Source organism: Chenopodium quinoa, unplaced genomic scaffold, assembly GCF_001683475.1.
Source record: "Chenopodium quinoa cultivar QQ74 unplaced genomic scaffold, ASM168347v1, whole genome shotgun sequence".
NCBI classification, from domain to species: domain Eukaryota; kingdom Viridiplantae; phylum Streptophyta; class Magnoliopsida; order Caryophyllales; family Amaranthaceae; genus Chenopodium; species Chenopodium quinoa.
The window spans coordinates 845,693-859,184 of NW_018744460.1; the positions used below are offsets into that span (position 1 = coordinate 845,693).

Genomic DNA, 13,492 nt, shown 5'->3' on the forward strand with positions numbered 1-13,492 from the left:
CCGGTCCGGGTGAAAATATGGAGCAAAGTGGATCAACTGAAGTAACAAGATGATAAGACAAGTGAATAAATAGAGTTTTGCAATTTGGCCCACATGAGTTGCTAACCTACCCCGTAGGCCCACCACACCAATGTTGGCCATGAATCTCTATATACGTATATAGCAGTAGGCCAATATCTTCCGTGACTTTAGATTATAGTCAACCTACTCAGTGATCACCCATTAATATTTAATAATACAAATAAGTCAAAGCTATGTTTGTTTTTTTTTTTTTTTTTTAAAAAAAAAAAAGAAAGAAGTCAAAATTTTGGACCTTAACTTTATTTGGGCAAAAAAAAAAAAATAGCAAGAACTAACATAGAATATTGGTGTGAATTTGATTCTTTTGCTCAAAGCCTCAACCTGGTAAATAGGATAAAACTATTTATCATTTTAGATTTTTAGGCAATATGGAGTATCATTTGGACTTTTCTAATGAAACGCGGTCCAAGTCCGGTTTATAACCCAACGTGCTAACTGATGTGCTGTATGACTGTATCATGTTTGCCCCTTTGATTAATCTAGAAAACTAACTTGAATTTTATTACACAACTTTCAAGATAACATCATGATGACAATGTAATGTTACCACGTAAAACTCGTATAAGGGAAAAGGACTAAGCTGACAATAGAGTATAAAGAACTCTTTTTTCATTTCACTTGTGTGGATTTACCCATTTTTAATACAGAATGAATTTTAACCTGGAGTGAAACACAAAAAAAAAAAAAAAGGTACTAAGAATCAGAATTGGAATTCTGTTCATTAGCGCTAAAAGGGGCAGTCCAATAAGTTTTTACCGCAAACAGAATTTTCTCTCTTTGAAGAGGGCCATCTTCATGGTCTACTATTTGACTATCCCATTGTAATGCATCTGTTATCTTCTGTATCTTCACCAAATTATCGACATCATCTCGAAAAATTGCACTTCCTTCTGGCCTCAGTATCCTTTCCATCTCTAACAATATATCCTCCATCTCGCATCTGCATTACATCGACCAAATTATGGCGATATATAACCACTATATGCGATAGATACGTATAGAGTTGATCACAGGTCAAGTAAGAAGTTGAGTTGAAAAGCCGCCTACTTTGGGCTCAAGAGTCAAAGGGCCCAAATAGCAAGGTCCGAAACTTGTTTGCATATAATTGGGCTTTTCGGATAGAGTTGGTCCAAAAGTGATCAATTAACCTGTAGAATTGAGGAAACACATTTACAACAAGATATACATACCTATCATTATAGAGTGTAAAAACAGAATCTGCATGGAGGAGATCATAAGTCCTTGGATAAGTAGACATTGCTTCACACCTACAAAAAATATTGCACAGTTTATACTATACTTTCATCAAAGAAAAACTTAAATAAAATATATAATGCATTTTTATTTTTGTTACTTACCAACTTTGGTAAGTACCAATCAACCCCCTTTCATAGATGACTCCAAGAGTATTGATTGCTTCTACAGGAACAACATTCATCACCCAAACAGGATCATCCACCAAAGCCGCGGCAAATCCACCCAAATTCGCGTTCATGTCAAGAAGGTTTCGGTACCCTCCGTGTTGCCCTAGCTGGTTGTTCACAGTTTTATAGTAAGACACTCTCCTATTCCATAATTCCATGTCTTCTTGGAACATTTTCGGGGTAATCCCTTTTATAGTACCGCTGCTAATTCTTGGTGGTACTGCAGTTAATCTTTTAGGCCATTTTGCTAATTGTCCTCCTGCAACTTCTTCATCCTTCGAAACTTCTGGTAAAGGGATTTGACATGTCTCTAAGTTTGTGTACCTAAAATTTTGTTGCACAATATTGTTAACACAATGCTGAATGTTTCAAAAAGTAACTAGTTGCACAACTTCATAAGTTGGTCACCTAGTCACATATGTATCATTGATTAGTAAAATCATACGGAGTAAAATTAAATTAGTAACTTGCAAACATAAATTATTAATTCATGGTCAAAGTAAAAACAAGATATTATTTGCATCTTATATAAGTTAAAGTCCGCAATGATAAAGAAAAATGTAACAAGTATAAGCTAAACGTTAAGTTCTAGTAAAAGATGGTCTAAAACACGAAAAATGATTAATACATCTAAATATGCGACAAATACGAAGTAAAAGGGGAAGAAAGACCAACCAGGCCCGATCAGGGTCCGAAGCAGGGCAAAAATGTGGCATAGAATTAACTTTCTTGTTATGTTTGCAATTCATGTGATTGATTGGCTTCTGCCAAATAGCAATATCACCCTTCTCTATTACTTTGTTCCAACATAGACTTTTGGCTACACTTTCAATCCTAGTTTGCTGTGCATTCAAGTCTTCCCTGGTCCTCTCCCACCCCTTCCAATACTTCTTCCATCGGATAGGTGGGCCCGATAGGATCCAGTACCCTCCTGGTCGAAGTACTCTATCAACTTCTATCAAATATACTCCATCTGTTTCAAAATAATACAAAACACGACAAATAGCATAACAAAATTAATATGTGTAATGGGTATTCCTATTTTAAATGACACTAGTAGGATTTTTTTATTTTTTTTATGCAATACTTGTAGTACTCGTACCATATTGATCCCAAGGAATAAGGCAACGAGAGCAATGAGCCATGTCAAAAGCCCTAGAAGGATAAGGGAGTCTCTTAGAAGCAATAACACCAAGCAAAGCAGGAACACCGCGTTCTAGGGCGAATTGTACTTGAGCTTCATGAGTGTCCTTTGGTGCAAAGGACATTGTCAGTATGTTCCTTGACAACAAGTACGCTCCCCAACTTGCTACCTATTAGTAAACAAATTAAATTAACTAACTTTTTACCATCAAATCGTTTATTCTCTAAATAATTGAAGTAACTAATGGTATGATACATTATTTAGAATGCTATAGCATATGACTATGCTATGAAATACTCTCAGGTATGATACTATAGCTAAGATTTGTTCAAAATAAATTAAAAAAAAAAATACTATATCTAAGATCCTGATCATATGATAGTTTGTACCAAATCCATATACAACTAAGATTCAGATCAAATGATATTTGTCAGCATAGTTATATATACATACAATCAAAATTGTGTTTTTCAAAATTTCAATTGATCTGATTAGTTGCACATTTTGCTTTTCAAATTCTATTACAAGACGATCTCATACAAGTGAATAATCACTCTATATTAATCTCATACAAGTGAAGTAAATGTTATAGTACGTGTACAAAACTCAACATGCTACTTAGACCATGTTCTATAAGTATTTATTGAAAGTTATTCTCATTTAATTTATTATAAAACTTCATTTATTATATTAGTAAAACTTAGACGATGAGAACATACCCATAATAACAAAAATAATCCGGACTTAACATCACACCAATTATTACTCCTTGAGAAAAAGAAAAAGAATAATAAAATTAAAAAAAAAAAAGCCACCCCAATTTTTGACTATTCTTCCAAGCACAAAAATCTGGACCATAAGACAAAAGATTCCACATGCACATACTTCTCTATTCCTCCTTGTCTAATTTACGTAACCCACTATTAACCAATCATAACATTATACATTACCTTAGAAAAAAGAAATATAACAAAATTCCAAAAATTTAATTTAATCACCCACAAAATACACTAGCATTCCAACAAAATTAATCAATACATTTTCTCAAAACAAAAATAATTATCATAATAGAATATACAAAAAAAATAAATAAACTTACCCCACAACCAGTATCAATGGCAGTCCTAATAGACCCATCATTAAGATTAATCAATTTAGCAATATCATCAATATATGCGTCTGCACCATTAGGAAACGTAGTCCCTCCTCCAGGGAATCTGAACCGGTCACCTTCGAACCGGATCCAATTCTGAACCGCTTTCTCGACCGTTAAATGTTTATGTGGTACGTTATTGTACCATACATAATCCCTACTAACGGGCCACTTAAACGGGCTTTTATACCCATTTGGGGTGGGTACCCGACATTTTAGGACCTCCAATTTTTTGGGACAGTGTCTTTCTCTATATATCAGTCTATCTTTTGTGAATTTTCTTGACCTCCTTTTATCCTCACACGGGGTGTATTCGCTGTACGTGATGTTGCACGGGGGATACACCCGTGTTTGGGCCGGGCTTGAAGTGGATAGTTCGTGGTCCGCTGTGTGGTGGGCAACGAAGTCTAGTGAGCCCGACCCGTATATGTTGTTGAAAGTGGTGGTAATACACGTTGTAGCGGTGGCAGGGCCACGACCACGGCCCTGCAATATTGCTAGGAGGTAGGAAAAGGAGCATAGGAAAACAATGGAAATTAAAGTGAGTATGTTGTGTTTATTGGTGTTTTTGATTATTTTGTTCCAATATGAGGATGAGGAAGAAGGTTTTGAAGTGGGGTGGTGTGGTGAGTCTAAACCTCCCATGTTTTTTTTGGGTGTTTGGATTTTGTTATATAAGATTTCTCTACTAGTGAGAGTATTTATTGGTGAAGGGAGTGAAGAAGAAAATGTTGAAATAAAATTGAGATTATATATTGATTTATGTGGTTATATATTAAGTAAAATCTCCTTTCAAAAAAAAAAAAAAAAAAAAAATGTAATATCTTGTGATGGTTAGTTTAAGGGAATTTGGTTATATATTAAGTAAAAATCTAGCTTATAGGTTTTTGGAAAATGGTGAAAAGGTGTATTAATTTTTTGTGTGTTTTCAATTTGTGGGTGAGTTTTATGTGATGTTGATAGCTTTTAAGGGGAAAATAAAACATTACTCGTAAAGTTGTATCTATCGATATACGTATTACTAGTAAAATGCTACTCCATTCAATAAATGTTTAAAATTTGAAATAATAGGAGAAAACATTCATCTTAATTTAATGCAAAATATTACGAAATACATTCACTTTTAACGTTTTTGTATGATTCATACATTATTACGGATTAATTATTAATAACACTCCATACCTAGTTGACACAAATGAATTTTTATAAACAAAATTATAAAGTGTATAGAATTAGAGAAAAGATAAATACTTTAATAGAGTATTAGCAAAATTTGGTTTTGATAAGCGAAAATCTTGGGTGATTGGTCGGAGGTTGAAGGAAACCCGATTTTCTGAGCTTATCAATTTTTTCCTTGTTTTAAATATAAGTGAAAGTTGTATGATGATTGATGATGGATTCTAATAGATTAATTATATAAATTAAAAGTTAGATAGAAAAGGTAGTAAGTGGATTTTGACCATTATGTGTTAGATAAGAAAGTACTTGTAAATTAGAAATGCATTGTAGGATTGTAATCAAATAGAGAGTAAATAAAAATGGGCGATAATATAATGTGTAATCAATAAAAAAGAAATGAAGACAGTACGTAGTAATAAAGGTAAAGTCTTCAAGTATTGTATTAAGAAGATTGGGCTAAGTTTGGATTGATAAATAGAGCTTAAAAGTGCATATTATATGTGTCGTCCCTTTTTAGCTTTTATGCATGACTGTGTATGCCTATCTTTTCATAGGTTTCTTCGCATAGTAATCTTGCATAGATAGTCCATATACATTAGGTTAATTTAATTGACTTGTTAATATAGATTTGCTCTATAAACACTTAGTACAAGTGTACAACTATTCATCTATCTAGCCAGTAGCCAAGGCCCAAGTAACCATCTAGTGTGAAGACTGTAAGAATTGATGATGCTCAAAAAATTAACACAGTAACTTATTATGAGACTGTAATGACTTTTTCTAAAATGTGATAATTTTATATTTCTCACTTTCAAATAACTCTTAGCAAGATTTGATCTTGCTATTAAATGAACAGTCATGAAACCAATTAATTAAACGGTATGTAATTACCGAGTCAAATATTGACTGACTTTTATTATCTTTAAGTACTGCAATATCATACATATGAATGGCTTGTTTTAATATTGTTTGAGATCGTATAATTATTTATGCCACGCGTAATTAGTGTTTGAATAAGGCCAGTAAGTACTACTCCGTAAGCAAGTACTCATACCTACGTTATTCTTAAAAAATAAAGTCACTCTTGCCCACTACCTTGCATTGCTTGAATTGTCAATCAATTGTATGTACATTATATTAATTGCATGCATGCATGACTTGTAATCACATATAAACCCATCACATGATTACATAGGACCATATATACGTCCATATATACATAGGAGCATAGGACTAGCTAGCCTCGGCGAAATATAGTGGATCATAGGAAGTATAGAGCTGGCAAATGTTAAAAGGATTAGTAATTGAACAAACACCATCATTTATTCCAAACTTACAATTAAGAGCTGATTTGACAATTATAAGCTCCTTGCTTAATTATTTATGAGTTGATTTTGGACAAATTATCATTTAATTAGATTATATTCATTATGGGTACCTTTTTATTATGCTTTTTTTGTTTAACAACCTTAAATTATATACACACTATACATTACTTTATTATCCTTTTTTTAATTACTACGGAGTACTTCCTAATATATTGTTGGAGTATACTTTTCAATCTATTCTATATTTCTAATCTTTATTTAGTTATTGTGAAATAAATAGTAGTGCAAAATGGTGATAAACTTGTAATACGCCTTAAATCGCCCAATTTGCTAAGGTATTGTGTGTTTGGGCCTATTTTCAGCTAATTTCGTTTTCTATTTTGAGAATCCGGCCTATATAAACTAACTCATGCAGGCATGCAGCTAAGATTTAACCTAACCACTATTTTGTAATATGTATTTTTCTCAAGATACATAAAACTCTCATCTCACCTACACATAGACGTAGCTAATTAATCGTCAGTGAACCACGTAAATCTGTATTCTTATTTTTGTTGATTTCACAAATCTTTCTTGTATCAGTTATAATAGAAGTATGTCATTGTAACAATTATGATGTAAAATGGGAATATTGTTATTACACTGATTAAGAAACTAGAAGCAAGGAACAGCAGAACACCCTTACTCGGAGTACCTACAAAGAGTCAAAGAAAAACAAGTGGCTAAACTGAAAGACATGAGACATGACAATCCAACATGGAATGTAAACGTGCATGAAACAAAAGAAGTGGCTCCCGCATGTTTCTCCAAACCCATATACTAGTAAAATTTAATTGATCGATCAACTTGTAAGTTGTAACTATACATCAGAAAACATAGAGATGAAAATTATAGCTTGAATGAAAATGACTATTCTAATTCAGTTAATTAAAAATACAATATAGTATTTATATGGTTTCTTTATTTTCCTAGTTGAGAGACATCATTATGGGAGATTAATTTAATTTACTATATTTAAACACTATACTACTTAAGAACAAACTTTATCATGATAAATTCAGTATAGAGTTTATTGTTTCTAGAATTTTAGTTGTGTTATTATGAACCTTTGCAAGCAATTTATCTTATCTTAGTATTTTGTACTGGTACTATATTTCTTGTGATTTTTTTTTTTTTTTTTTTTTAAATTTAAAACTTGATCTCAATTCAATGAATTTATATTTCTATTTCCCAATTACTCTAGGTTTAAGGGGTTTGGCCCTTAATTCTCTAATTTAGTTATGTACTCCCTATCTAGGATAATTTACAGACTACCATATTACTTTAAATGAAGCGTTAAATGTCGCCCTCATTTTACATATTAATGCCCGCATTTTAATCTGAATAGACCATTTTGCCCCTCTTGTTTTCACTCTCATTTTCATTGGCAACCCTGAATTCCCCATTGAAAGTGGCTTATGAGCTTTCTACTCCGTTGAAGCATCATCCATTAAAGTGGGCTTATGAGCTTTTTCCTTCATAACTTCATTGAAGCAGCTTCTGACTTTCTCCACATTGAAGCACCACCGTCTCCCCCACCAATTACTAACCCCACCGTTATCACTATCTCCTCACCAACCACCACCACTAACAATAACAGCCACCAGCCACACCACCACCATCAGAGGCTTCAGAGTTTTTTAGTTAAAAAAAAAAAAAAAAACGCCCAAATATATCGTAACGCGCAGGTGAAAACGCTTGGATTTTTCGTTCCCACCTGTAGGTTACGAGATATCTAGGCGTTTTCACCTGAGGTTTATGAGAATTTTGGGCGTTTCTCGGCCGCCATCAGAAAGTCCTCCACACCCCCACCTTGCTTCTCTGCCGCAAAGTCTTTGAACTTAAAAGTCCTAATTTTTTTGTTGATTATGGATTTCCAAAGGTCTCAATCATATATCGGGGGAATAATTTATGTTGTTACACGTAAAATTTGTCATATTGATTGTTGTGATAATTTGGGAATCATGATGTATTACTTTTTTTGATGCAAATGTATAATTTATTACTATATTGGAATGATTGTGTGTTCAATGGATGAAAGCTCATAAGCCACCTTTAATGGAGAATTCAGAGGTGAATAGGTGATGGCTGGATGAGAGTGAGAAGGAAAGGGGGTCAAAATGGTCTATTTAAGACTTTAAGTTAAAATACGGATATTAGTATGTAGAATGAGGGCGACGCGCGACGTTTAACAACACCCTTTAATGATATATAATAATAATAATATGATTGGTTCATTTTTTCCTGTTATAAAATGACCACAATTAGTCTTATAATATCTACAATGTAAATATAAATTTTGAAAATTTTAATCCAACATAAAATAAATATTTTTTAAGAAACTATAAAATAAAAATAAAAATTATATAAATGAAATTAAAAATTTGATAAATAAAAAAAAATGTTGATAATACTAATTAATATCAATAATAAATTAATATAATTTATTATTTGAAATAAATATGTTAATTATGAATTATATAATCATTAAAATATTATGGTACTCATATTTCAAACGACTAGTGTAAAATTTAAAAATTATACGAAATATTATTTTATCATTTATATTATGTCAAGTATGTAGTTACATGATTTACGCCATTGTGCTTTACTAATCTTATTCCTAAATTATCGAAAGGATAAGCATCAATATTGTGAAAAAGTCATTCTACAACTTTGACTGACTGACTGCAATGAATATACTCCAAACGTGAAAAATATTCAACGTTTTTTAGGGGTTAGAATTAAATATCCATTGGCAAAGCACGAGTTCATATCAAAATAGATTTTTTTTTTTTTTTTTTTTGACACACATATCAAAGAAGAATTTGACCGCATACAAATTCATTACATAATTAATTTCATCAACAAACTCAACCAAAAATAATTTTGATATATGTTTGATGTTACTAATAAAAAAGTATAAAATTTAGGACACCAAAATGAATTACTAAACTACATTATACCATAGTGAAAAAGTATAAATATTCATGTTGGGTTATGAGTGAGTATTGGGCTCTTGTTGAGTTGGGTTAGGGGTAGTCCAATAAGTTTTAATTCCAAAAAGGAGCTTCTCCCTTTTAAGTGGCCCATCTTCATGGTTTACTACTTGACTATCCCATTCTAATGCATCTGTTATCTTCTTAATCTTCACTAATACATCCACGTCATCCCGGATTATCACGCTTCCTTTTGGCCTTAAAATCCTGTCCATTTCCAGCAAAATATCTTCCATTTCACACCTGCACCACAAAGCGACACAATTAGAAAAATTTACAATATCTTTTCGGATAATAGTATACACGAAAATTATGTTAGACAAAAAAAGTTTTTAAGGGGAATGTAACCAAATAACGTAACACTTTGTCAAATAAAAGGTTTGTAACATTTACGTACCTGTCTTTATAGAGTGTGAAAATTGAATCAGCGTGGATAAAGTCATAAGTTCTTGGATAAGTAGACATAGCTTCACACCTGCAACAAAACATCACATTACTCTTAGTCTCTTACAATAAGAAAACACTAAAATTAGGGCAGTCTAATTACTCTGTGACATTGTACTATGTTAATTTTCACATACCAGCTTTGATAAGTTCCAATCAACCCCCTTTCATAGATGACTCCAAGAGTATTAACCTTAGCTTCCACAGGAACTACATTCATCACCCAAACAGGATCATCAACCAAAGCCGCGGCAAAACCACCAAAGTACGCGTTCATGTCTAGGAGGTTCCGGTACCTTCCCGGCTGCCCTAGCTGATAATTCACTTTCTTATAATATAACATTCTTCTCTTCCATAATTTTATGTCTTCTTGGAACATTTCTGGGGTTACTCCATTAACTGATCCACTGTTAATTCTTGGTGGGATTGCTGTCAATCTTTTTGGCCATTTTGCTAATTGTCCTCCTCCAACTTCTTGATTTGCTGATACTTCTGGTAAAGGTGTAAGACAAGTTTGCAAATCTGTGTACCTAGAGATTTGTTGGATAATATTGTTAATTCCAAGGATCAATATATATTTCAAGAATAAATAAAGAAATATACTAGCTAATGCTATAATAAGTTGTACAAAAATGTTTTTAATTGGAATAACTAAATTTTTGTACCAACCACATATTTGTGTCAAACTTTTGCGGCTTGGCATGACCTAATTCATCTACTTTTTTTGGACACAATCTTTGTCCATGTTTAATTAGTTGAAAATTGTATATCAATGTTCACATTTACTATGTAACTAACCACAGAGTGGTAAACAAGTGGTGTGGATGTCAACTATCTAATCGGTTTAAGTATGAAATTTACATACTCAAAATTACGAAGTAAGAATTTGAAAGGAAGGACTTACCAAGCCAAATCCGGATCCTGAGTCGGGCATAAAGGTGGGTTTGGGTTATCAGTTTGTGTTCGTCTACAGTTGAAGTGGTTGATTGGTTTTTGCCAAATAGCAATATCATCCTTCTCTATGACTTTCTTCCAGCAAAGATTTTTTGCCAAATTCTCTATTCTACTTTGCTCTGCATTCAAGTCTTCCTTACTCCTTTCCCACGACTTCCAACTCCGTTTCCACCGAATTGGTGGACCGGATAGGATCCAATACCCGCCTGGCCGGAGCACTCTATCAACCTCTATCAAGTATACTCCATCTGCCAATATTTCGTACCAGTTAAAACAACATATATATAGACAATGTAGCATTACATATTGCAATAATACTCGAATATATGATGGGATGGGAAAAGTACCATATTGGTCCCAAGGAATAAGGCAACGGGAACAATGAGCCATATCATAGGCTCTAGATGGATAAGGGAGCCTCTTAGAAGCCATGACACCAATCAAAGCAGGGACGCCGCGTTCTAGGGCGAATTGAACTTGTGCTTCATGGGTGTCTCTTGGTGCAAATGACATTGTCAATATGTTCCTTGATAGCAAGTATGATCCCCAACTAGCTACCTACTTATGGTAAGATTACCATGGTACAACAAAAGTAAAGTTAAATCGCACATTATTTAATTCTCTATATAATGTTATCATGATTTTGTTCCATAATCCCGTGAAGGTTCAATTATTCAGTATAATGTACTTTATATACTTTTTTAGTCACTTGACGGCGAGACCTTATTTTCACTTATTTGTAAGCACACTTGTATTCCGTTGTTCAAATCTATGTTACGGAGTATTAACTAATTACCACAAATCAACATAAATAGGTACTTACCCTTTTATAACATAAATTTACCCAAACCATTAAGTAAGATAAAATGAACCAAATAAAGTTTGACAATTGTCTAAACTAATTCCCCAAGCATCTTACTTTACCTTCCTTTATCTAAAGTGTAAAGACAACACTAAAGACAGTTATACAATTGAAATAATTAGGCTTTGAATTAAAAAATTAATAAAGTAAAAAAATAAAAAATAAATAAGCTTACCCCACAACCAGTATCAATGGCAGTTCTAATAGCCCCATCTTGAAGGTTGACCAACTTAGCAATATCATCAATATATGCATTTGCACCATTTCTAAACATGGTCCCACCTCCAGGGAACTTGAACCTGTCTCCTTCAAACCGGATCCAATTCTGACCCGCTTTCTTCACGGTTAACTCTTTGTGTGGTACGTTATTGTACCAAGCATAGTCTCTACTAACGGGCCACGTAAACGGCTTCTTATACCCGTATGGCGCCGGTATCCGACACTTTAGGAGCTCCGTTTTTGCTGGGCAATGTCGCTCCAAATGCATTAAACGGGTTCTATTTAACTTTAACGATCGTTTTGGATCCTCACAAGGGGTGTATTCGATGTAGTTAGTGTTACACGAGGGGTAGGTTCGGGTTTGTAGTAAGCCCGAGCCTTTGGACATCGATGGATCATTCTCCGCCACGTGATGGGCGGAGAAGTCCAACAATTTGGGAACTTGGGTTGGGGTAGTGAGGTTGTTTGTGGTGCAGGTGACAATTGCGGCAGGGGTGGAAGGTTCACCACTGCCGCGTTGCCACCTGCCTAAAAGATAGGAGGAACATAGGATTGTAACGATGGTTAGTGCATAGATGTGATTGATTTTCCTCCAAAAAGGAAAAATCTTGTAAGTTGTGTCTAAACCCCTCATGAAATTTTTATTTATTTATTTATTTTTCTCTTTCCTAAATTGTGAGAGATTGTTTGTAAGGGAAGGTCAGGAAGTGGTGAAATAATGTTGGAGTTGTGAAGTAGTTTAACTTTTGAAAAAGGTGTGCTTAAGGGTGAATTTATTGGTGAAGACTAGACAGTAGTGAGTAGTGATGGTTCGAGATAAAATAAAAGATGTAGCTTTATTTGATTTGAATCTAGTTGAGAATATCGATGGATAGCAAAACTTGTAGCACTAAAAGACTACTACAGTAACATTTTACTAAACTACAAACTTTAAGATTCCTTCTTTCCAAAACATTATGCTAGTATAGTAGTACGTGTATGTCTGTATGTTATCATGGTCTCAAAGTTCATTATTTTATTTGATCAGTAACATTATCAACTTGATCGTTTAATTTGAACTAGCTTCGTATCAATTTAATCCAAATAGAGGGAGTACTGCTGAAAATTTTGAGCTATTATTAAAATTTAATAATCTAAATCTATAGATTAAGACAAAACTAACAAGATATGTGACTGAGTTTGATTAATGTCGACGTTCTTATTTAAGGGTGTTTAAAAACCGGTCCGGGTGAAAATATGGAGCAAAGTGGATCAACTGAAGTAACAAGATGATAAGACAAGTGAATAAATAGAGTTTTGCAATTTGGCCCACATGAGTTGCTAACCTACCCCGTAGGCCCACCACACCAATGTTGGCCATGAATCTCTATATACGTATATAGCAGTAGGCCAATATCTTCCGTGACTTTAGATTATAGTCAACCTACTCAGTGATCACCCATTAATATTTAATAATACAAATAAGTCAAAGCTATGTTTGTTTTTTTTTTTTTTTTAAAAAAAAAAAAGAAAGAAGTCAAAATTTTGGACCTTAACTTTATTTGGGCAAAAAAAAAAAAAATAGCAAGAACTAACATAGAATATTGGTGTGAATTTGATTCTTTTGCTCAAAGCCTCAACCTGGTAAATAGGATAAAACTATTTATCATTTTAGATTTTTAGGCAA

General features: G+C 33.3%; 2 protein-coding genes across 2 annotated transcripts; both read right to left on the bottom strand.

Moving 5' to 3' along the window:
- Window positions 1-648: 648 nt before the first annotated feature.
- On the bottom strand, window positions 649-4,447 carry LOC110697096 (probable methyltransferase PMT15). The gene is made up of 6 exons (XM_021874439.1): window positions 3,749-4,447; window positions 2,608-2,818; window positions 2,181-2,478; window positions 1,440-1,829; window positions 1,272-1,349; window positions 649-1,021 (listed from the first exon to the last, which is right to left on the bottom strand). Exons 1-6 carry the CDS (start codon window positions 4,445-4,447, stop codon window positions 775-777), a joined length of 1,923 nt encoding a protein of 640 aa, XP_021730131.1. The 3' UTR covers window positions 649-774.
- A 4,684-nt stretch (window positions 4,448-9,131) lies between these two features.
- Window positions 9,132-12,957, bottom strand: LOC110697097 (probable methyltransferase PMT16). The gene is made up of 6 exons (XM_021874440.1): window positions 11,783-12,957; window positions 11,093-11,303; window positions 10,696-10,993; window positions 9,929-10,321; window positions 9,745-9,822; window positions 9,132-9,590 (listed from the first exon to the last, which is right to left on the bottom strand). Exons 1-6 carry the CDS (start codon window positions 12,458-12,460, stop codon window positions 9,347-9,349), a joined length of 1,902 nt encoding a protein of 633 aa, XP_021730132.1. The 5' UTR covers window positions 12,461-12,957; the 3' UTR covers window positions 9,132-9,346.
- Between the last annotated feature and the right edge of the window lie 535 nt (window positions 12,958-13,492).